The 12,220-nt window shown below is 44.0% G+C and overlaps 1 protein-coding gene across 1 annotated transcript in view; it reads left to right on the forward strand.

Annotated features, from left to right (window-relative positions):
* Positions 1-12,220, forward strand: part of RGPD4 (RANBP2 like and GRIP domain containing 4) — a 795,990-nt gene that overhangs the window by 164,127 nt on the left and 619,643 nt on the right. The window contains exons 10-11 of the mRNA XM_085622637.1: positions 871-1,052; positions 1,142-1,317. Coding sequence (XP_085478763.1) covers positions 871-1,052; positions 1,142-1,317 — 358 coding nt within the window. The remainder of the gene's footprint in view (positions 1-870; positions 1,053-1,141; positions 1,318-12,220) is intronic.

Here is a 12,220-nt window from a genome sequence, read left to right on the forward strand (position 1 = left end):
CTCAGCCTGATATTTTGCCAGTGTTTCTCAATGACACGCTTTGACAAAATCGCATTCCTTCATTGAGTGGTTGTCAGGCAGTCACATCACACATGAATATGGATCTTTCAATGATTTCGTTGTACAGCATAAAGGAAATCCATCATAAAATGAAGACATGATGATTGAGAGCACCTCTCTGGAACCTAGCAGATACCCCAGTTTTTGTAGAATGTTTTAAATCGAGCAGTCTTTCTGATAGCAATTTTAGTCAGTGCAGGATTGCTTTCCCAGATTTCCCCCTTCACGTGCAGTCTTCTAATTAAAATCTAGTGTGGAAGCAGAATTAGGTCAAAAAAGAACAGGGAGAATAAGCAACTTTTCGCCCCCATTTCAGGTCTTACAGCTTGCAGACTCCCTTGACAGCCAATCTTAGCATATATTATTCCATCCCATTATTTGTGCTATAAACCATCAGGCAGTATATTGTAACATGAGTTTTTTTACTTACTGCTTAATTTCTTGCTTCTTCCTCAAACCCCTCCCCAGTTCAGGCAAGCAGGAGCCACTCACTCTCCTGGCTGTCTGCTGTGGCATGCGGTCATCACTGTGATTGTGCGCTCCTCAGCCATGGAAAGCCATGTAGACTTCTAAACATCCATCTTCCTTGAACAGAAGGACTTCATTTACTCTGAAGATTCACATGAAGGGTGCAAATCAAAAGTTGTTTTGCTAAATAAATGGGCATGTGATTCTGTTGAAAGACTAGTTGCATTGGAACTGCTGAAATCACTGCCTCTCTCCAGGAATAAAGTGTATTTTGTTGACAATTGGCAGAGTCCGAGAGTGGGTTTTCCTCTGACTTGGTTTTATGTATATTCTATCCTTTAGGTTCAATCCGTTTGCATAATGGTGATCTCCACCATTTGACTTGGCTGGGTTTACAGTGGCATGATCTCGACTCACTTCCAACAGTTCGCAAATGGTTAAAACAGCTGTTTCCTCGCTTGCCTCAGGAAACCTCCAAACTCGATACCAATGCTCCGGAGTCCATATGTCTCTTAGATCTCGAGGTTTGCACGCTTACGGATTTTTAAAATTGCTTTCTTGACCAGCTATTTTACCCAATTATGAATTGCTTTCTCTTCTTCTCTGAATACAGGTATTTCTTCTTGGTGTGATATTTACCAGCCATTTGCAATTGCAAGATCACTTTAATGTTCACTACAGTGCACACCAGCCGCGATGTTTACCCATGGCCATCTGCAAGCCGCTGTGCACTGAAAGACATAGTTCATGGTGGGATGCTGTCTATAACCTCATTCACAGAAAAGCACAGTAAGTCTGCAAATATCTTTCATGATCTTAAACTAATGGTGGGCAAAATCAAGGTTTTCTTGATTTCACTGCAATGTTTTAGCATAGTGTTAATGAATTTGTGTGGCTGATGCAGTCTGGGTGCTTCCACATTCGATACAGAGGAAATCAGAAGAGGACCATGTTTTAGGTATGTCTTATTATATAACCTCATAATTTAGCCATTGCACTCTCAGGTACTACTGTTTCAGAAGTCTTCTTTCAACTTTAAAACATAACAAGTGTGTGTTGGAGTTGTAGAAAAGCAGATAACCACAGTTGAAAGGGATAGCAGCTTTTTTTTTATAGCAGTGAGGCTTCCAAGATACTAGAATTGCATTATTTCTGAGTTTTTTAGGAGTACTCCTTTCAAGCCAAGTGTGTGTGGTCAGTCACTCAGACCACATTATGTAGATTTGATACTTATGCTCTTTTCCACACTTATTTTGTTTCTAAAATCCCCACATCATCATGTGTTAGCATCTGATCAGCAGTTTGTGAAGAATACCAGCTAAGTAATGGAGATTAAACTGAAGGAAAAGTGAATAGATGCACAGGAATTAGAAGTCTTGGGTGGTGGAGGGAAGAGTCTTTGGGAGAGAAATGATACGTGTTTTTTGTAAAGGTGGCTAGAAAAAGAATAAGGACTTGGTTCCTACATGGAGTAGGAAATAAGGACATAAATGAGCCCTGAAAAGAAGGGTTTGAGAAGTGAGGCAGCTCATTCTAGTCTCATAACTACATAAACTGCAATTCTATCTATGCAAGGAAGCAACATTGTTGGGCTGAGAAAGGGTCCAGCCTTATGCTACGGAGATTCTAAAGCATGGATTTACGTGTTTTAATTATTTCAGGTCATCATGCTAGAAATCCCTATTAGTAAATGGCAACAGTGATCGTAAATGCTCATTTAACATTAAACAGTGTGTAGCCCATCTGCTTAACTCTGACCCAAACTAGAGTCACTGAAGTGAAGAGGGTCTGAGCTTCATTCCCCATAGAGCCTGCCATGGCTTAGATTTTCAACTAAATGTTGACTGAGAATGGAATTATCCAAAACTCTGCTCATAAGATGACTATTTACTACCATACTATGAGAAGTTGGCCTGGCATATGCTGGTCACTAGTTATAGTGGCCACCTTGCACCAGTCCAATTCGACTCTTATGGTAGATAGGTTTAAGACAACCTTTTAAAGAAAGCTATCCTAGTGGTAGCTGTGGAGAGCAGCCTTCAGGCTAAGTCGCAGAGGAATGTAAAGCAGCTTGTTTTACCTTCTAATCTCTTGAATCACCAAATGAAAGGACACCACACGGGTATATATATCAAATATATATGTATTTATTTCTAGACACGCTCTACTAATCTCTTTATGAGATTAGAAGTCCGGAACACATTCAAATATCAACGTTTCACAATTAGTTAAGCACAAATATGGCTGGGGCCCTAGGGGCGTACCAGATCATATACTAAAAAAGAGGTTTAGGAAAGTCGACTTGCAAGGGGACAAGGCCTAGGGCCTGTAGAATCGCTGGGGCTTCACTAATCCACCCAAGGCAGGTAAGTAAAAGACCCACGGGAGACGCGTGCAGTGTGAGAACACAGCCGCGGGTTCCCTATTGATTTCAATGCACCAAGTCGCGGTTGGATTTTTAAAGTTTTAGGGTACTTTGAGGAAGTCTACAAGCAAGCCACTTACAAGGTAAGTAATTCGAGGGCCAACACACACTAGGGCACCGGAGTGCATGAGTTACCTTACCCAGGGAAGCCGGATGCATAGGTGTCTTTTGGTGTCTGGTCGTGTAGCTGTTTTCTGTGGAAGCCAAAGAAGATTTGCTGCTTGCGAAGACTGAAGAAGTGTCCAGTGGAATCCACGGCTGGATTCAAGGTGAAGATGACCTGAAAGCAGAAGGGACAGTGTTCACATTCACTTGCCAGTGACCCGGAGCCAGGAAGATGGATGCCCACGGAAGTCGGGTGATTTCAGGTGATCAAGGGTATTTTGACTCTTCCACCGCGAGGACCAGGAGGCGTCGACGACGGCCAAGAGCTGGATTCGGAGGGTCCCACGAAGTCTGCAGCTTACTGAGGTGTCAGCAACCGGATTGAAGCCAACAAGTCTTGGCAAAAGCAAGTCTCGTGGAATTCAAGAAAAGTCAGCGGTGCAGACCAGCAACGTCTGAGGGACCCAGCGAGGGTAAGTCAGGGCAGGCCTGGAGCAACCAGGGGAGCCCTTCGGTTCGACGAAGTCTTCGGGGGACCCACAAGACTGCCGGCAAGTGATGGCGAAGATGCCTCCCTCGTGAGGATTCGCTTCACAGGAGCCCACAGTCACTCAGGACGAGGTAGGCCTCTGATTTTCGGGGGTAATCCTGCTGGAGGCTTGGGCCACACGTGATCCAAAGCACAAGTTCGTAGAACGTCGTGAAGGGGTTGCACTCGACAATAGTGCACGGTTCCCAGGTAATGCAGTTCCTCGTCACTCGTGGGGTCCACTCGCCTCAGCTCTGCTGGGGGCTCACAATGGCCGTCGAGAAGTCAGGAAATCCACTTCCGGGGCTGCAGGGACTTCGGTCTCCGGCGGGAGCGGGAAAGTTTGCGACCGTTGATTCAAGTTTTTGGTGCCTGCCAAGCAGGGGAGTCACTCCTTGACTCCAAGGGAGATTCTTCCGTCTTCCAAAGGTAGTGGAACGTCGAAGGGCCAGGATTCTTCTCGTAGAGCGTCGTCCAGGGATATCCGATTTGCAATGGCAAGGTTTACCTATCTTATAGTAAAATAAAGGGAAGATCTAGCTCTATGACCACTCCCCTAGGAGGGTCAGGGGGGTGTGTGGTTACACCCACTTCCCTTTGTCCAGTTTCGCAGCAGAGCAGGGGCTGGTAGCCCCTGAACCGGTTTGAGCTGGCATATGCACAGAGGAGCCTACTGCTCCCCCAGTGCAGGACTTCAAAGCACTCTAAGAGTGCACCCACCCAGCTCCAATACACTAAATCCTGTCTGGAAAGTGGTGTCACCTCCCCGTGACAGGATGCCTATTGTTGGGCGTCCTCCACTGTGAGTTTGTCAGCAGCAGGAGGGCAGCCCAGTGCCAGTGCTGGTGGCATCCATTTTGTGATGCCAGGGCTCTTTCAGATTTCTACCGTGTTTCCACAGTGGGTGCATGTCGTCCCCTCTAGAAGGGTGGGATCATACTCCCACACCAGTTACTGGTGTGGGGGTATGATTCCAAGTTGTTTGACACCAAACACGACATGTTTTGATGCAGTCATTCCAAAGTTAGCATTTACCGGGAGGTTATAATGCACTTAAGAGTATATGGTTTAACCGCATCCACAAACAGCCACAGGGAATAGACCCTGCCAGCTGCAGAGGCACCCCCTCACATTGTAAACCCAGCACCCTGCCCTCAGGATTGATAGGGCCTGCTCTAGGGGTGACTGATAGGTTTATATGTGTGTGTATGGTGACATATAGGAACCTATACCTCTGTGAGGAGTGCTAACACTACCTCACCCAGGCTGCAGTAGCAGGCCTGAGGTGTCAGATTTAGTCTGCTTCCCAGGGGTGGCATAATACATGCTTCAGCCCCTGGTAGGCCTGTAAAGTACCTGTGCCCTTGGTACCTAAGGTACCATATACTAGGGGCTCATAATGCACCACAGTATCCAATCACTAGTGCATCTAATATGCACTCCAAGTCTTTTAGAGAGAACAGAGAGACTGGGGCCCTGATTATCAGGGACCCAGCCAGACTATAGCCAGAATCCAGTGTTAACATCAGAAAAAAAGTGGGGGCAACATAAGTGCAGATCCTACTCTCCTACACATACTTTATGAACAACTAAGCATATTTATTCTCTAACATCCCCCTGGGTACCATTAGAGAATGATCCCCCCCTCATTTTCAGGGGTAAGAATTTCTTCCTTCCAGGGTTCTCCGAGGTCTAGACCAAGAGAGGGATGTTATTCTACTTCGGACTCTTTTCCATTGCACAGTGACAAAATGCTTCTTCCAAGTCAAGAACAGTTTTTATTCAAACCCTTCAAACTATCAGAAAACCTTCTCTGATGGCTGACACCGTACATTCTTGAATGTCACAATGTTGAGGACACACACAGGGTTCAGTCTTTGTGCAGCCTATGCATGTCCTTCAAAATTGGGAGATATGCTAGATTTTCTCACCAAAAATCTTTGAAGATTATGAAAGAAGCCTGTTTTCCTTCCTTTCAAGGTCAGGTCATCTGGAGAAAGCCTGTTCTTAGTGACCTTCCATTTTCCATGCTGCCAGCAAATTGAAACATGCAGAAATTAAGCGCTCTGAAGTGAAAAAAGGCAAAGGAAACACTGTCTTGGATGCATCTGTTTTAAAAACTCTCTGTGACTGCCTTGAGACATCTGGTTTGCAAAAAACTCCATCCTTACAGTGTCAAAACAAGGGCATGTTTTCAGGACAACCTAGTCTGTAATGACTCTGGTCTGCAGTAGAGCCTCACCCACCACATCCCCTTTCCTCTATAACTGATTTATTTAGAAATCTGTTTATTGAAGTTGCAACTGTAATCATACAAGACATCACGTATTGGTATAGTGCATAGTTACATGTGGAGCATAGTAAAGACTCGTGACGAGTCACAAATAATCATAACAATCTGTACCAAATGGGTGGCATACAGCATTGCCTAACGCAATAAACTTTGAGGCTGTAAGCTAAACTATTTCTGCGTGCGGGTTTGCGGTCTCATCACATGTAGAAATTATAATACAGCCATCTCGGTTCCCTTTCCTCTATAACTGATGCCTTTCATGGGCTTTGTCTGACATAGGACCATGCCCATGATGCTGCAGGTTTCAGAAGCTGTTTTAGATTGCTTGAAGCGTGATGCATAATTTTATGCTGGACAGCTGCTGCCAACACAGCCACCGGACCATCGCAAGTTTACAGTACAGGCCCCTCCAGTGCTGCCACGAGAAGGTAAGGAGGTGAAGGAAGAGATAGTTGGAGCCAATGACGGCATGTCTGGTGTTGAAAGTGAACACCCAATTGCAGATCTAGACCACTGCAGGCAATGAGTGACACACCTATGGGGTGCAAGATAAATGTTCCAAGCAGCCTATTCTAGTGGACCCCCACCTAACAATAGCTGAAAACAAACCACAGTTTGATTGAGTGAGCAGCCTTTAAAGTCATCCTCAGACAGTCTACTTTGCATTAGTGGAGCATCTATTAGAGGAGGTTCTTCTGTGTATGAAGAATACAGCCCCCTGTTAAGCTAAAGTTGCATGCCTGGAAAATTGTATCACCAAAAAGTATTATTTGGTGTTCGCAGAGAGATTGTTATTGCAGCAGGGAACCCACTGTAAGTCCTGAAATCTAGACCCTTCGTATAGTTTCTGATGACCCAAATCTTCAAGCCACAATTGTTCTAAAAAAAAAAAAATATATATCAACAGACCTCATCCTTCATTATCAATGGTTCAACTGAAGCTTCAACCATAACTGGTGTACGAAACAATTTTAAGGCTGCCTAGTTTGCTTTCCTGCACTTGTTCAGCCCAAAGAATGATATAAGAATGGTTGTTATGCCCTTTGGGGAGGGGCATTATTTTTCAAACGTGTATGAGGTGTTAGAAATTAAACGTGATACAAGTTATAATTAGGGCTTCCAATTTTCCGTTTTTAATACGGAAAATTGACCTTCTTGGGATGATTTTTTCTTCTGTCAATCATGAGTGCCAGGTTAATAGGTGTACAGATTGAGAGGTAGGGGACATGAAATAAGACAATAGATTTCCTAATTAAGGTTCATTAAGTGTAGATCTACAATTACTGATGCTATTCTACAATGGAAGTGTTTTCAGATAACGCTATTGCACTTTATACTGCTGAAACCTTTAGAACATTCAAGTGTAAGTATACTTTTATCAGTTAAATAAATGTGGAAAATACATACCCATTGCAGCTTCATTTATACAGAAAACACAAAATAAAAATGGATAACATACAGAAACAATGAGCAAAAAATAAATATGGATAAATACAGACGGAAATGTCGAAAAAATAAATACCATAAACCAGGAGCCCAACTTATAATTGGATCCTTAGTGTTTAAATGAACTTGTATATGAATGTAATGGAAGAAATGTTATTCAGACCATTCTACTACAAGATGTAATGCAAAGTGGGTTCTGCGTGCTACTCTGAGTGCTCTTCAGAAAATGCCCACCCCTTCTGCAAATGTATGCAAATGTATGTGCGGAGCTTTCAGAATTTTTCCATAACAAAATTTGAGTGATCTATGACCAGTTCCCCAGCAATTCGGGAGCCATGCTTGCCATGGAGGTCAACTCTTCCTCTGGGCTAGTTTTTGCAAACTTTAGTCCTAGATCTCTGGAGGACTCTCTATCAGAACTGGCTAAATGCAAGACTGGTTCCCCCTTGGACCAATGTCCACCTGACATTCTTAAAATAGTATCCTCTACTGTGAAATCTGTCTTGAATAAGCTGATGAATTCCTCCATTGATTCAGCTCCAGTTACGAAGTGTTCGAAACATGCCCTTCTGCTGCCATTACTTAAATCCAAATGTGGACCTCAAGATCTTAAGTAGCTATAGATCGATTTCTCTTCTGCTGGCCGTGGCTAAAATGTTGGAGAAACTTGTGAACAGACAACTGTCACAATTTCTGGAGTCAGTCTCTTACCTGGCTTTAGGGCTGGACACAGCACCGAGTTAGTCCTGCTGGAAGTCTCTGAATTTATAAAATAAAATCTTAATCAAATCTCTGCGGACATGGTGGTGCTCGTAGATTTATCTTAAGCGTTCAATACGGTCTCCCATGAGGTTCTTCTGTGTAGGCTTAGAAACATAGGAATACAAGGTCAGGCTCTCTTGTGGTTTAAGTCCTTTTTGGAGGACATTATACAATCCGTCCTGTTATTGCCTTTTTCCTCTTTGGCAAAACCGCTGTAGTGTGGAGTTCCACAGGGCTCTGCATTTAGTCACACCCTTTTTAATATTTACCTGGAGCCGCTAGCAAACCTAGCTGAAACATGGGATCTTAGGGTGATTTCTTATACCGATGTGCCTAATTGCTTTTATCCTTTCAAGAGAAGGGCGCTTCTGCCCTCGACTCTTTTAAAGTGTGCCTAAAGTCTGACGGAGATTGGATGTGCAAAACTTTCCTCAGGCTTAACTGTGAAAAAACAGAGGTCCTCTTTTTTTAAATTTTTTATAGTAACTGCCATCCTGACTCGTGCAATTGGTGGCCTTTGGAACTTGGGGTCCCTTACCATCCCTGCGCTAACTGACCGGAACCTTGGAATCATCTTCAACTCTGACCTTTCTTTGCTTCCAAAGTGAAAGGCGTATTGGCTACTTGCTTTGCCACTCTTAAATCTCTAAGAAAAATGCGACCTCTTGTGCCCAAGGCCGCGTAAGACCATTGTTCACTCCTTAGTGACATCCAAACTGGACTATGCGAATAGTCATTATTTAGACTTGCCTGCCTACTTGCTGCATTGCCTACAGATTGTGAAAAATGCTGCTGCCAGACTGATTTAGAAAATCAGTAACTTTCCATCTTTGACACCTTCATTGGCTGCCTATTAGTAAGCGAGTCCAATTTAAGGGGCTCATCTTGGCCTTTAGAAGTCTGGACCTTAGAGGTCCTGTATATTTAAGAAAGAGAATTAAGGCTTATACCCAATCCCGCTCTCTGAGATCCAACAGTCAAATGCTACTTCAAACTTCTTGGATGTGTAAAGCCAGGAGAGGAGGAAGATTGTTCACTTTCTTTACGGCTCTGGAACGCCCTTCCAAGCAGTCTTCGGTTTGCTGTCTCTGAAGCAATTTTTTTAAAAAGCTACAGTTGAATTATGTTATTTTGACCTATGCCGATAGCACTGGGACACCTCTTCGGAGACAGCTGTGCGCGGTATAATGCTTTTTATTTTTTTTGTATTGTATTTTTCATGGCAACATTTTCTGCATATATTTAAGGACAAATAGGATCCTGCACATTCTTCAAAACTCTGTCCTGTCTGGATGCAAAGGCTGCATGCTGGATATTTGTTTCCTTGTTTTTACGGGATGACATGTTCTTGATACCTGTAGAGCGACTGTAACGTGGTCAGCAGCATGTGTTCTATGCTGTACCGTACCGCTCGTTATGGCCTTAACTTTAATTGAACCTATATCTTCCATTGTGACAGGGCTTAAAATCAGACAGATGGAAATTGAACATTGTCAAAAAAGGGCATTATTTGAATTGTATTTCTATTTTTTTATTTTTTTTATTTATTTTTTAATTTATATACAGAATACAATCACAGTAACTGTTTCAGGGTTAGCCAAGGGTGGCAGTGTCCGTTCATACAATGGCACTTATGCAGCTAGTCCCTACCGCTTGTTTTTTGATAGAGAAAGAAAGGTAAGGAGGAAAGGACAGAAGAGTGGTGGTGAAACAAAGAGGGATAGGACAGGCATATAGAGAGGTACAGACGCTTGGCATTACATTGGCAACAGCTGTACATACTGCATTACATCTTTCAGAACTTCGGGGTGCTTGAGATCGAATGCGATCTCACCTGGGCTCTGTAGTGTTCCAAGTGGGTCGAGGGACGGTACTGTGGTTGTGCAAGCCAACTGTTTATGGGGACTCATAAGAGTCTAGGTAAGTGTCCAGGGCTTCCCACGAAATGTATTTCTGATAAATACTTCAAACCATAGATTTCTCACTTTTAGAATATCCCAGGTACCAGACTGGATCTGGAAAACTCTCCCAGCAAAGACTTCTCTGACTACAGGTGGCGCTGGGTGGCTCCGTGGTGATCTGGCAGTGCCCCAGAAGTGGCTGAGTGTGGCTGCATATAGGCTTCACCCATGATGCAGATCAGGAGCTCTGCTCCCGACTTTCTGTTCTCCCACGTCGGAAAATTCTTGAGGGAAAAAGTGTTAGGGACGAGGTCTCGCTTGAAGGTGTTGGGATTCAAGTCATGTGACGACTGCCTTTGGTGCCTTGACTCTCATTCTGTGAGAAATGTGCCCTCTGTACCTAAAGGCAATCGGAGAGCAGGAGGCGAAGCTCTAAATTGGCCAGCATTAGAAGAGGTCATGTTCAAGACTGATCGCTCTGTCCCGCTCCATATCGTGTACAAAGTCCTTCCTGTTCTTGCCCACACCCCCTCTCGTTGTTGCTTGATGTCTTCAGGAAAGTCAAACATGCCATAAGTGCAAGAAAGCAACGTGAGACTCAACCCGCTCCCACCAATCTAAATTGGACGAGAAGTTGCAAGGATATCACTTTAAGGTCTCTTCAGCTTCTTCTGAATCCGATCCTGTGCCACAGCCCTGAGCGCCAAAGAATTGTCTGGGCCTTGGTAAGCCCGGCAGCAAGTTGTGACCTTCAAAGAGGCAATTTTGCAGATCTTTCAGATGCTGCTAACTCATTTTGGCAAAGCTCACAGAACTGAAGGAGTCTCAAGTCAGACTTCCAGTTGTGACTTCCCTGTCTATACCCCACCCCAAATGCCAGGGAAGCCCATACCAGTGGTGACCCAGGCTTCTGCTCCAGGTCCAAGGTCCACACCTTTCCCCTCCATACTGGCAGAGCTGTCAACTCTGATCCCAATGCCTGTCTCCAGCATCATAGTGACATCTGCCTACGCCAGGCCTATGTTGCCCTCTGAGCATACCAAGGCACAACCACCTCCAAGACACAAGTCTTACCAGAGGTCCTATTTGGTTCAGATTCTGATACAATCCAGGGCCTGCAAAACGCTTTTCATTAAATTAATGATTAGGACGACGACAAACCGCTCCCTGCTCATTACACTGATGAAATAATTTATCTAGACCTACAGACGGGCACCTGCGACTGAGCTGCTGCTTGGACATGACTATTTGTTCAGCTGGCATACCTTTGTTAACATTCAACCAACTATGTTCATAAAGGTCCTCAATTTGAGAATAATCATGTGTTGTAATCTATTGTTGATCCATCAGATGAGTAGTATCATGGGGAATGTGCATATACAGCTACCTCCCTTATTTCTATTGCTGCATGAGGTTCCCCTCATGCTTGCAGTGATCTTCGTCCTCTTGAATTACAGCAGTAGGATCTATCTCCAACTCTCCACCCAGAAGATATCCAAGCCTCTCTTGCTAGCCCTGCAATGCAGAGATCACTGCTTACTATCGCTGATGGAGCACCATTTCAAGCAAAGGGTTGACTTCCAGCTTCTTTCTCATGCCATATGCTTACACAGTTAGGCACTGTTCTTTCTTGCTAAATAAATGGCGCTTTGCCTGTCTTCCATAACCTGTTACCCAATCAAGAATTTGCACCAAACCAACAAGACTCTTGTGCTTGGGGTCAGAACCTTAAACGTTCAAAGCTGTTCCCTGTGGATCTCTCACATTGCCTCTTCAAATACAAGGGCTTTAAGAACATTTAGGAAAGTACTGTAAACCCAACTATCATTGCAACCTTTGGGTCTTCATCCCTGTAGGGACTTTACTGGTTGGTACCTGTCCAGCTGTTAAGAACTTACACCTTGATGATGGGCGTTCACGTCCTGTACTTCAAGCTCTTCCCACATAGTGCTTAGAATAAGTCTTTCAGCTTTGCGATTACTACATAAAAGCAAATAAAATTAAGATGTGTTTTGAGAGGCTGTCAGTCTGTCATACACTGGTGAACTTTCCAAAGTTGTTGACCTTCTGGTATGATATATTGGGGGGCCATTCAGCAAAGCATGGGAAAAAGATTTGGAAAGGTACATGGAAATTAACTATTGGGCCATCCTGCAAGGGAGAGCTTCCCCTTACTCTCTGTAAGGGGGAAAATGGGGAAAGCTAACATCTTTTGTTGCCTGCTAAATGGG

The sequence above is a fragment of the Triturus cristatus genome, chromosome 8 (assembly GCF_964204655.1).
Source record: "Triturus cristatus chromosome 8, aTriCri1.1, whole genome shotgun sequence".
In the NCBI taxonomy this organism is placed as follows: Eukaryota; Metazoa; Chordata; class Amphibia; order Caudata; family Salamandridae; genus Triturus; species Triturus cristatus.